This window comes from Sorex fumeus, unplaced genomic scaffold (assembly GCF_029834395.1).
Source record: "Sorex fumeus unplaced genomic scaffold, SorFum_2.1 ptg000008l, whole genome shotgun sequence".
Classification (NCBI taxonomy): Eukaryota; Metazoa; Chordata; class Mammalia; order Eulipotyphla; family Soricidae; genus Sorex; species Sorex fumeus.
Window position 1 is genome coordinate 80,937,877 of NW_026606065.1, and position 13,344 is coordinate 80,951,220.

At 40.2% G+C, this 13,344-nt stretch overlaps 1 protein-coding gene across 2 annotated transcripts in view; it reads left to right on the forward strand.

Moving 5' to 3' along the window:
• The window catches only part of RB1 (RB transcriptional corepressor 1), a 126,206-nt gene that overhangs the window by 96,171 nt on the left and 16,691 nt on the right, over nucleotides 1-13,344 (forward strand). For both annotated transcript variants that reach the window (XM_056109713.1, XM_056109712.1), the window contains exon 18: nucleotides 10,518-10,636. In XM_056109713.1, the coding sequence (XP_055965688.1) occupies nucleotides 10,518-10,636 (119 nt within the window). The remainder of the gene's footprint in view (nucleotides 1-10,517; nucleotides 10,637-13,344) is intronic.

The window sequence follows — 13,344 nt, forward strand, 5'->3', positions numbered from 1 at the left end:
GGCCTTCTCCACCCAGATCCCCATCTTCCAGTAGCTAGGCATTACCCACCAACTGCCCCCAGCGCTGTGTTATGCCATCTACATCCAAGACCCAGGGACTATAAAACCCAGCTCTTGTTGTCTAGTTCTCACTCATGGAGAACCCGACAGGTTTCTGAGTGTATCCTGCCTGCACGGCAAAGTCTGGCAAGGTCCTCATGGCGTATTCGATATGCCAAAACCGTAACAATGATAGGTCTCATTCCCCTGACCCTGAAGGAGCCTCCAGTGTGGCACTTGCTAAGACAAATGGAGACGTTACTGGTGCCTGCTTGAGGAAATCAGTGAACAACGGGATGACAGTGATACAGTAATGAGGGAAAACAGCAAAGTTGAAGCATTGTTAAAATTATGATAGTGAGCAAAAAGAAAGAAAAAGGAGCATAATGAACATAATGTATATTAGAGTGGGTAGCCAGTGTTTAGAAATAGGTAGATGAGTCTGAATCCTTACTCCACTATTAATCACCCAGAAACAGAGAGAAATTTTTTTTTAATTTTTAATTTTTTTATTTATTTTTTTATTTTTTTTTAAATTTATTTATTTATTGAATCACCGTGGGAAAGGTTACAAAGTTTTCAGGTTTAGGTCTCAGTCATGCAAATATCAAACACATTTCCCTTTACCAAAACTTATTTTTTACCATGAAGAACCCCAATAAAACCCCACCCCCCACCCCTCCTAGTCCCTGTGGGGCAGATGAATTCTAGTTAACACTCTATCTGCTTTGATTAGATTCATTGTTTCAATAAAAGATTCACCACTATTATTTAGAGTTTACCCCCCCCCCCCCAAATCAGACATGCTGAAAAAGCATTGTGAAGTGATTTGCTTTCTACAGCTGGGTTGAAGAATTAAATGTTGGTTTTGGATTTCTGCTATTTTACTTATTGACCCTGGAAGTATTTCTACTGAAAGTTAGATAGTTAAGAAATTGGTTTCTGTGCACTGGAGACGTGGCCGTGCTGGAGAGCCGCTCGTGGGGGGCAACTGGTGGCCTCAGTAGGGCGTGAAGGGTGGACCGAAACGCCCCCCTTCCCATGAGGTTTTAGTCGCCCCCACATCCCCGGCTCATACCTGCTGTCCACAAGGCTCCCATGTGGCCGCCATCTTTCCTTCCAGAGGGGGGAGGGCGGAAGGGACCAACACCCTTTCCCCTCTGGGCAGACATGATGACCTGGATTAACGTATAGTCCTTTCACTTTTCTGCTCCAAGCTGCTGGGTTCTGCATTAAGTCCTTGTGCTTCTGGGGCTGTGGCCGTGCTGGAGAACCGCTCATGGGGGGGCAACTGGTGACCTCGGTAGGGCGTGAAGGGCGGGCCGAAGCGCCCCCCTTCCCATGAGGTTTTAGTCGCCCCACTCCCCCGGCTCATGCCTGCTGTCCACAAGGCTCCCATGTGGCCGCCATCTTTCTTTCCAGAGAGGAGAGGGCGAATGGGGCAACACCCTTTCCCCTCTGGACAGTCATGATGGCCTGGATTAATGCATAGTCCTTTCACTTTTCTGCTCCAAGCTGCTGGGTTCTGCATTAAGTCCTTGTGCTTCTGGGGCTGTGGCCGTGCTGGAGAGCCGCTCGTGGGGGGCAACTTGTGACCTCGGTAGGGTGTGAAGGACGGACAGGAACGCCCCCCTTCCCATGAGGTTTTAGTCGCCCCCACTCCCCCGGCTCATGCCTGCTGTCCACAAGGCTCCCATGTGGCCGCCATCTTTCTTTCCAGAGAGGAGAGGGCGAATGGGGCAACACCCTTTCCCCTCTGGACAGTCATGATGGCCTGGATTAACGCATAGTCCTTTCACTTTTCTGCTCCAAGCTGCTGGGTTCTGCATTAAGCCCTTGTGCTTCTGGGGCCGTGGCCGTGCTGGAGAGCCGCTCGTGGGGGGCAACTTGTGACCTCGGTAGGGTGTGAAGGACGGACAGGAACGCCCCCCTACCCATGAGGTTTTAGTCGCCCCCACTCCCCCGGCTCATGCCTGCTGTCCACAAGGCTCCCATGTGGCCGCCATCTTTCTTTCCAGAGAGGAGAGGGCGAATGGGGCAACACCCTCTCCCCTCTGGACAGTCATGATGGCCTGGATTAACGCATAGTCCTTTCACTTTTCTGCTCCAAGCTGCTGGGTTCTGCATTAAGTCCTTGTGCTTCTGGGGCTGTGGCCGTGCTGGAGAGCCGCTCGTGGGGGGCAACTTGTGACCTCGGTAGGGTGTGAAGGACGGACAAGAACGCCCCCCTTCCCATGAGGTTTTAGTCGCCCCCACTCCCCCGGCTCATGCCTGCTGTCCACAAGGCTCCCATGTGGCCGCCATCTTTCTTTCCAGAGAGGAGAGGGCGAATGGGGCAACACCCTTTCCCCTCTGGACAGTCATGATGGCCTGGATTAACGCATAGTCCTTTCACTTTTCTGCTCCAAGCTGCTGGGTTATGCATTAAGTCCTTGTGTTTCTGGGGCTGTGGCCGTGCTCCAAACTTAACTATGATTTTCAGAGAGAAACGTTGGGTGGTTTTCTTTGTATATATGGATCACTTTGTATACAGAGAGATGTCGCGCGGCCGCTTACGCGGCCGTGTGGTTTTGAGGCAAAGTCCTAGTTCCTGCATACTCGAGCTGTGGTTGTAGAGGCTTCTGGTCACCAGGGTTCCATCTGGGGGAGGCGGGATGCGGTACCTACCCCATCTGGGGCTTCCCGATGATCTCGGCTCTTTTTGGAACCTGTTTTTTTTTTTTTCCTTCTGGATCTGTGGATCCCGCCCTCCATGTTGTCCTTCTCTTGGGCTGAATCAACAGAGAGAAATTTTTAAAAAATCTAGATCATCTGTAAAATGTGGATAATATGAGTTTATATTTTAAAGATGAGAATTAGATAAGAGTATTTAAAACATTTAGCATAAAACCATCCATACTGTAGATGGTTCGTAAACATTAACTAGAACTATGATTAAATTTAAAGATAAAATTGTGGTTAATGAAGGAAATAAAATTGGATTATGAAGTGTGTAGTAAGAACTTTGAATAATCATAAATATCGAGATTAGTCATGGTAGAAATTAAGGTCACAATAGTTGTTCTTCATAGTGAGGCACCCTCCTTGCTCAGCACCGTATTTTTTTGCTGGATTTAATAGAAAGAATTTAAAAATTGTTTCTGTCTTCTTACCTTACTTCAGTCCTGATGCTGGGAAAATGAGAACAAATGTAAGATGTTCCACCAATTGCTGTGCTATTATTTAGGCAATCTTAAAGTTTCACACTAGGGATGTATGTATACAGATATTAAACAATTATTGTATATGTTACATACAGATTTTTATCTGGCTTTAAATATCCTGGATTATTAGTATTTTAGGAAATAGAATTTAGAATTTGTTAAAAGCTGCCTTTTGAAACCTAAAGACAAGAACTGTCTTTTTTGTGTAAACAAACATGTTGCACAACTTGTTCGAGAAGGCATTTTGAGGGACTGGGAATGTATGTAGCTCAGTGGTAGAGCTCTTGACTTGCATGTGTAAGGGCTTGGGTTTCATCCCCAGCACTGCAAAACAATTTAAAAAGATACTTGAATTAGGTTTCAGAAATCTATATTAGGACTAGGAAAAAATATAATAAGCAGTTAGTCTTTGGTGAGTGGTGGAGTAGGTAAGTTGTAGGGAGATACATAGGAGAAAAAAAGAATGGAATGTGCCGAGGAACTTTTCTAAAATGTTGATGTTTGGTCATATCAAAAAAGTTGGCATGTAGACAAAACATAGGGACTCTACTATATGCAGTCCTTCAGTTAAATTGCAAAACTATGTCAGAAATATAATTGAAAACTAAACTCAGATGTTCCAGAAAAATACTAATTGTTTTTCTTGGAGCCTTTAGAAAAAGCAATGAAAATTTGCGATGCAACTTTAACTATGGTTTGTTAAAGAGGAGGAAAGATAAAGATGATAAAGGCTTTTTTCCTTCTTTGTACAGGATGGGCCCTCGGATGGCCTCATATTTTGCTTTCTTAGAAATCTTATGATGTAGAAATGTAAGATGCATTTCTACATCACATGGCCCTTTATGCTCTACCAAATGTGGCATCCAGACCTTTAGCTCTGCTGTGGAGGCAAAATTAAAAAAAAAAAAAAGACAAAACCAATTTCTTTGGTTATACAGATGTGTTAAAACACTACATGTGCCAAAAGAAGAATCTTAATGCTAATCTTTGTTTCTTTTTAATTAATTAATTTTGTTTGTTTTGGAGATTTTCCCAGCAGCATTCAGGCCTTACTCCTGACTCTGCACTATGAGATCACTCATGGTGGGTCTCATGGGCCACATGGGATGCTGAGGATCAAACTCTGGTCAGCTGCTTAGAAGGCAAGCATACTACCAACTACTGTCCTATGTCTCCAGCCCCTCTTGCCTTATTTTCAGATGTGAAGTCTCTAATGTACCCATAATTGGGCAACCTTGAGTCTAAGGTTTCTAGACAAGAATGGACAAGAGATTTCCAAATAAAAGCATACAAGTGGTAATATGTGCATAACAATAGTACAAAAAGCTTGTTGATTTTTAGGAATTTGAGCCAAGCCAGTATACCTATTCCTATGATTGAGACCTAGGTTAGTTTCAAAACTAGAAATTTGAAATTCTGGAACCCAAAAGAAATTAATTCGGAAGTAGAAGCAACAAAAATTAAAGCCTTTGAAATTCCTCTGATATATTTGTTTTAAGTTTTTTTTAAAAAAATTTTTTTTAAGTAACAGTGTTCTGACACAAAATTTTGGTACTGTGAATAGGTTGAACCTACCATAATATTTTTTGCTTTGAAATAGTATATGTAGGTAAAGGATATTAATTCCTAGAAACTAGCCAGAATGTGGGTATGAGCTATCAGAACATAGGTCACACAGTCCAAGCACTACTAAGAGGGCAGTGCTTAGTGATACACATTTACTTCAAGCAACAAGAAGATGCTCAAACCCTTTAACCTTACATGTTAGGGAGCAGCAAAAAGAGAAAGTGAAACCCAAAATCAGTGGAAGTGAGGAAATAATACAAAGTAAGAGTGGAAATAAATGAAGTAAAAATGTAAAAGGTAACCTGAGTGCCCAAGAACAGATGACTGGTTAAGGAAACTATGTTATATCTACACAATGGAGTATTATGTAGCTCTTAGAAAAGATGAAGTCATGAAATTTACATACAAGTGGTACAATATGGAAAGTATCATGCTAAGCGAAATGAGTCAGAAAGAGAGGGATAGACATAGAAAGATTGCATTCATCTGGGGGATATAAAGCAACAAAATATGAGATTAATACCTAAGAATAGCTGAGATCAGCACCAGGAGGATTACTCCATAGCTTAGAGGCCAGCCGGGTATTCTGGGGGAAAGAGCAGTTCAGATAGAGAAGGGAGCACCAAATAGAGGGTGTTTGGAGGACCCTCCCAGGAGGGGAAATGCATGTTGAAAGTAGACTATGGACTGAACATGTTTGCCACTCAATGCCTCTTTTGCAGACCACAACACCCAAAAGGAGAGAGAGAACACAGGGGAATGCCCTGCCACAGAGGCAGGGTGGGAAGGGGGTGGGGAGGAATATTATCCATGGTGGTGGAAAATGGGCACTGGTGGAGGGATGGGTATTTGATCATTGTATGACCGAAACCCAAGCACAAAGATTTGTAAATCTACAACTGTACCTCATGGTGCTTCACTAATAAAAATGTTTGCTCATCAAAAAAAAAAAAAAGTAAAAGGTAACAGAAATGAAACCAAAAGCTGATTCTTTGACAGAATAAACATAATCAACAAATTCTTATATACCTAGGCTCATAAAGAAGAAGAGAAATAACAGATACTACAGAAATGCATATATATGTAAGAGACTAGTATGAACTTTATGCCATTAATGTTGAGAACTTAGACAATTTTGATAATTTTTTAAAATCACAAAGCCTCTGAAAACTGAATCATGAGGAAATATAAAACCTGAAGAGCCCAGTAATCTTACCCTAGACAAAGTCCAAGTTGAGGTGGTTTTACTAGTAGGCTCTAAAAACATTCAGAAATAAACTATCCTTCTCAAGCTCCTCAAAAAAATTGAGGCCAATGTTATTCTGTTACCAAAACCAAAGATTACAGACAGAAAACCACAGATCAGTATCTGTGATACATGGACGGTTTGGGGGTGGGGTGGGGGCAGGCACACTTGATAGTGCTGTAGGCTTACTCCTACCTCTGTGCTCAGGGCTCATTCCTGTTGTTGCTCATGGGAGCGTATGTGGTGCTGGGGATTGAACCTGCATAGGATTATACAAGTCAAATGACAACCGGTTCATGATCTCTACAAGTGGTAATATGTGCATAACAATAGTACAAAAAGCTTGTTGATTTTAAGGAATTTGAGCCAAGCCAGTATACCTTACTACTATTAAGTAGTAAGCTTTGGAAACAATTTGAGATCACACATAATGTAAACCAATGACTTTTTGGCTTTTTATTACTATCATTAACATCTCTGTACCTCTGTTTAGCCCTGCTAGGTTTTTTTTTTTATTATTGTAACTTGTTATTCTCTTCTAAGTTTTTTGTTGTTTAGGTGACATAACATAAGCTTTAGTGTTAAAGCTTGCAGTTTACAACTTTACCATACTTTGACCACTGTCAAAGTGCCAAAGATCTTTCATTTGTTACTACTATCTCAGCATTGTAAATTCCTTTTCATTATTGTTGAAGCAATTTAAATTGAAATCTGTATGAATAAGAAAAAGTATTTAGGAATGTATAGACATTGCTCATGCTTACCATGATTTTCTGTTCAGAAGGACAGTGAATAATCTGCTGTTTATTTTTTTTAAAAAAAACTTAGTCCTTAAAATTATACAAATTATGTAAATATATTTGCCTTCTAAATTTTAAGCTAAATACTGAAGTATTTTTGGTAAAAAAACTATGACATTTGCTCTTTTTATTCTCACCTCACTTCATGACTCTTCCAAAAATAAAAAGACCTACTTCCATGACCACAATATCATTATTCTAAATAATAAAAATAAACAACTTTATAATATCACCTAAAATCCAATCTAACTTCAAAATTTTTCAGTTTGTCCATGCCTCGGGATATGATGATGGAGGTAAATATTCAAGGATGTAAAGACAGAAAACAGCCTTGAATCCTCAGTATTCATTATATAAACTTTTATTGTAAATTACATAGCACTGTAGCACTGTCCTGTTGTTCATCGATTTGCTTGAGTGGGCCCCTAACGTCTCCATTGTGAGACTTGTTACTGTGCATATTGAATATGTCATGGGTAGCTTGCCAGGCTTTGCCGTGCTGATGAGATACTCTCAGTATCTTGCCGGGCTCTTAGAGGGGGGCAGAGGAATCGAACTCAGATCCTTTGGGTCGGCCTCATGCAAGGCAAACGCTCTACCTGCTGTGCTATCACTCCAGCCCATTGTCAATTACATGTTGGCTTTAAAGTTAGAACTTTCTTTGCATTGACTTTTGGTAAGATTTTTCACCTTACATTTGTTAGTAAAATGATTACATTTCAGTTTCATAATTTTGAACCAGTCTTACAAGCTGAATAAACACTTGTTAATATGGTAGATTATCAGGGGCTGGAGCAATAACAGAGCGGGTAGGGCGTTGGCTTGCGCGTGGCCGACCCGGGTTCGATTCCCAGTATCCCATATGGTCCCCTGAGCACTGCCAGGGGTAATTCCTGAGTGTAGAGCCAGGAGTAACTGTGCATCGCCAGGTGTGACCCAAAAAGCAAAAAAGAAAAAAAAAAGATTCTAGCCTCCTACTATTTTGCTCACTCGCTCCCTCTTGCACATTTTTACATATTTAAACTGGTAATGTATTTTGTTTAGGAGTTTTACATTTCTGTTCATAAATTATAATGGACCATATTATACCTTTTTGGGCTGGAGCGATAGCACAGCGGGTAGGGCGTTTGCCTTACACTCGGCCAACCGGGCTGACCTGAGTTGGATTCTTCCAAGTTCAATTCCTCCACCTTGGATTCCTCCACCCCTCTCCAAGAGCCCGACAAGCTACCAAGAGTATCTTACCCACACGCACAGCAAAGCCTTGCAAGCTACCCGTGATGTATTCGATATGCCAAACACAGTAACAAGTCTCACGTTGTTACTTGTCCCGCTTGAGCAAATCGATGAACAGTTGGAGGACAATAACAGTGATTATACCTTTTTGTAATGTCGTTGGAAGCTTTTAGTATCAATGTTGTACTAACAGTGTTATACTATACAATGAAATGTGTTATATCTTATTTTTCCCTTCTAGAAGAGTTAAGTGAAAGTGGAATTTTTCATTTCCTTAATTATTAAGTAGAATTAGAAAGTCTAGGAGAGTTAATCCTTTCTTTGTGGGCAAGCTTGTAATTCTGATTCATATTCATTAACAGTTCATAGAACTATTAGTTAATTCTTTTTTGGATTGAGTTTTGCTTAGTCTATAGTACAGTGAGTAGAGTGCTTGCCTTGCACATGGCTGACTTGGGTTTGATCCTGATGCCCCATATAAAATTCCCCAAGCTCCTCCAATAGTAATTTCTGAGCACAGAGCCAAAAATATGTTCTGAGCACCACTGGGTGTAAAATATATCCAGGGGGCGGCCAGGGAGAGGCCCTGATGGCTCTTCCCCTAGCCGCCCAGGTTCGGGGGAGCCTGAGTTGCTCACCCAGCCGGGGCGGCCCGAGCCATGGGGCAGACGGAGGGTTAAATGAGGGCCAAATGGTTGGTCAGTTGCTGTTTATTCCATTCTCTCCACACACCTGCCCCAGTCTCTGAGCCTCCCATTCTAATCTCACACTGCCGCTCAGTCCTGTCTCCTCCTGTCTCTCTCGCTTATCTCTCCACACTCCATCTCGCAGCCTGGGCTCTCTCTCTCCACGTGCCTGCTCCTGTATTTTTCTTCTACATCCTTCTCTCTCAGTCCCTCTAGCTAGTCTCTCCATGGCCCATCTTGCCGCCCTGCTCTTTCTCCTCCTCTCTCCTTTCTTCCTTCCTCCAGCTCTCTTGTCTCTTCAGTTCCTTGCACTCTGGGTCAAAACAGCACCCAATCATGTAGCCAAATCAGCATAAGAAAGCCCCTCCTGATATCCAAGCTTAAGGGAGAAAACATCACCTGGGGTATTCCAAAGCCCTTCCTGACTGCCCAGGGGCAGAATACCTCTTAAGGTGTTTTTCTCTTATCCTCAGTCCAATAATTCTATCAATATGTTAATATTAGTTATTTTTGTATGGACAAAGTAAAAGATGCATTGAGGGTTGTAGGGCAGCTCTCCTGGGAACATCTTGCTGCAGACTCAGACTACAGTGTTCAGGCCAGATTAATCATTCCTAACCCTAGCAGGGTCCAAGTCTAATTATTACTTTTTGGATCATGACAGCATTTGTCCATGATCAAGCTCTTAACTTATAGTTAAGCATTGTGGCACTTTGGCCAGGCTCATCTCGATGCCAGGGTAGCACCTAACTTACTGCTTGCCCTGGGTCCATCCAATCTCTCGACAGGACCTTGCTTTTGGGGTTGCTAGGAAGTAAGGGCAGCTGAGGGTTAGGTTGAGAGAACAGTTGCCCAAAAGGAAAATAACAGAGTCACATTATGAAAGCATAGCATATACTATCTTCTTGTGTCCATACAAAAAGGACATTTCTCTGAATAAACTATGCAAAGGATTTAGGGAGCCGAGAAAAACAGTATTTACAAGTCAACAAGAAGAGAAAAACAATATTTACAAGTCGCCTGAACACAAAGAAGTTACAAATAAACACAAAGGAATGGGAGCACTGTGATGGGAGCAACCCAATAAACCTAAACAGCCTGAGGCTATGCAAGGAAGAACAAAACAGTGTTATCCTACAACTGAGTGTGGACCAACAACCCCCCCCCCCACAAAAAAATAAAAATAGAGAAAGGGTGAATTTTGCTAATTTATTTATTTTTATTTTATAGTAAATTTCCATTTGGTCTATGGTTTCCATGTATCTATATAAAATTATTCATAATAATCTGTCTTTCTGATATTTGTGATGATAGTCCTAATTATTCCTAATGTGGTATAACCTTTTTTTCTTAGTCAATATGACTGTTTTGTTTAATTTTGTTAGTAATTTCCAATACCCAATTATTCATCAAACTATGTACTTGACCTTAGTTCTGAGTTTCATTATTATTTTCTCATATCTTTTGGATTTTTCTGCTTTCTTTGGGCATTTTCCATGTCTTTTCTAACTTAATTTCTTTCAGAATGTAAGTATTTACAGTTGCATAGTTTTGTAATCCTGTTTTTGTGTGTATTATATAAAAATTGATAATTAGTATTTTCAAAATGGAGAAAAGGACCTCATTCTGACTTATTGCTACTAACGAGTATGACCAAATTTATAGTGCTGCTAAATAAAATAAGATTTTGAAACATACGTGTAAGTTCATATTAACTTTTATGTCATCTTGTTTCATATAGGATTCACCTTTATTTGATCTTATTAAACAAGCAAAAGACCGGGAAGGACCAGCTGACCACCTTGAATCTGCTTGTAATCTCAGCCTTCCTTTACAGAATAATCACACTGCAGCAGATATGTAAGCAGACATTTGTTATATTCTACATTTAATCTGAAAATATTTTTGAGCATTAGTAAGCCACTATATAGAAGCTGTCGAGAATGAAATTTGAGTGAAACATTAAATTTGTTTTTGATAAGCAGAACTTTAAGATGACCCAGATAAAGGTCATATGAATTGGTATGGAGTACTACTGTAATGAGTGTAATTTTAAGACAGATTGTCATTTAGATAGACTTTAAAGATGATATAGGATTCAGCATTGAAACTGGAAAGGTGGGGAAGAAACAGAAAAGTAAGATCTTGAACGACATGAACCGTAAAAAGCACAACAACCAGAAAAGTGGAGGCATTTTTATATCAGGTATTTGGGATGAAGCTTAGAATGCATAGGGGAGTACGAATGTCATATTCTTATGAGACTTTAATTAGTGATGTTGATGAAAGAAAGCAGTAGCCAAAACCCTCACTTAAGATTCGTGGAGGGTTCACAGTTCTGTAACTGCTGAATAATTGCAGATTATTTTTTATTTATTTTATGTTCTCTGAGCTAGTAAACAGTGCTGCCAGACTCTGTACTTTATGAAATAGGCATTAGAGACATAAGTACCTTACTGCCAAAATGAGTAATATTTTGCTAAAAGTGAACAGAAATGTATCTGATCTTTTAAAAACATATGCTCTTTAATACTCTAGCTACACTGGGGGTGGAGCAGTAGCACAGCAGCTAGGGTGATTGCCTTACATGGAGCTGACTCGGGTTTGATCCTTGGCATCCCATATAGTCCCCTAAGCACTGCAAGGAGTGATCTCTAAACATGAAGCTGGGAGTAGGCCTTGAGCACTGCTGCGTGTGCCCCAAGACAAACAGAAAAAACCCAAAACACTCTAGCTACATTGCTTTATAAGAAATGTGCCTCTTGTGCTTGTTTAATTCTAAATTGGAATTGACATGGTATTGTTCTGTAATTAGTGTTTAGGGACAACTTTCCAGAAATGTCATTTTCATGCTAATATACACCAAAGTATTTTTAGCATAAGAAGACCCTGCCTTTATGTTTATCATTGTTTACTGGTTGAAGTGTCACCATATCAGTTCATTAACTTAATAAGCATTTGTCTTTGAAGTAGTAGTATCTTAGGCACTGAGAACAAAGCCAGGTAAGATCAACTAGGTCTCATCCCCTCATACAGCTTATATGCTGGGGCATGGAAGTAGACAGTGAGCAAGTAAAGTAGCGCATGAACTGATTTTAGAGCATAGGATGTTCTATGAAGGAAATAGGTGAAAGAAAAAATTAAAGGTGATATAATATTTTGGGAGCTTTTTCTGTTGATGTTATATTTCACCTCAGACCTCAATAATGATTGGATACTGTCAAGGCAAAAATCTATGTGATGTCCCAGGTGGAGTAAACAACAAAGAGTAGCTCCTAGGGCCAATTTAATCTGGCTGGTATGAGGAACAAAAGGAAATCTTAGTCTAGAGAAAAGTGAGCAGAAAGAAAGGAGAAAGAGAGAGGTTTAAGTGGAGGTTGGAGAAATTAACACAGACTAACCCTTATAAATTTAATTAGGCTGCAAAAAAAATGGATTTAAGGATGGCTGTTAGAAAGCATTAAAGTGTTGAGCAAGGGTGTAGCTTGCTAGAATTTGTATTTTTAAAAGAACCATTCTCTGGCTACTATTGGACATTCAGGTGAGGTTTGAATACGGAAGGTACGACAGGGCACAGAAGAGCATAGGAAAGCAGTTTGGAAATTTTTTTCTATGACTGAAGGGAGAGATATTGATGACTTAGTCTAAGATATGTTCATGGAAATGGAAATGAAAATTTTGAGATTATTTTAAAAATAGATTTAATATTGTTTTCAGTTTGAAGAATTGGAAAAAATTAAAAATAACCTACAGTTTTGGCTTAGAAAAGATATCTGAGATTATTTTTTGATAGGTTTGATATGACTTAGATTTGTCTTTGACTTGAAGAATTGGGAGAAATTAAAAACAAGCTGTAATTTTGTTTTTTTTTGCTTAGAAATAGATGTAATATGGAGTCTTTTATTGAGATAAGAAAAATGAGAAAGAAATTAAGTCCTCTTAGGCATTTCAGTCTTGACATTCAGGTAGTGATTCCTTTAAGGAAATGAGTGTACTTACAACTCCAGGAAGATTTTTACCTAAGTAAATCAGTTTTGTCACTGCAGTATTGCTAGTGAATTGAAGGAAAATTCAAGATTGATAGATTATTAACCTGGTATTTACAAAATTATTTTTTATGGTGATTCCCTTTTCCTGGTATATTTGTTAACATAGTACATGTATTGGAAGCACCATGGTAAGAAGCAGACCCTCCATCCTGATAAGAATGATTTTAGCTCCTAAAACTTAGAAAGTAGACCTGATGAGACAAATATCCAAAGACAGGATAAACAGGCCAGGACGACACACAGCTTGCCACTGTGTGTGTGTGTGTGTCGGGGGCGGGGGGGGGGGGGGACAGGGCAAAGAGCAGTTAGAGAAGGGACAAATAAGACAATAATAGTTGGAAATAGTCCCTTTGGACAGGAACTGAGTGCTAGAAGTAAGTAAAGGGATGTACCTCATGACCTTTCAGTATTTATATTGCAAACCAAATTCCCAAAAGGAAAATGAGAGAAGAGAGTGGAGAAAGAGAGAGAGGAGAAAGAGGAGAGAGAGAGAGAGAGAGAGAGAGAGAGAGAGAGAGA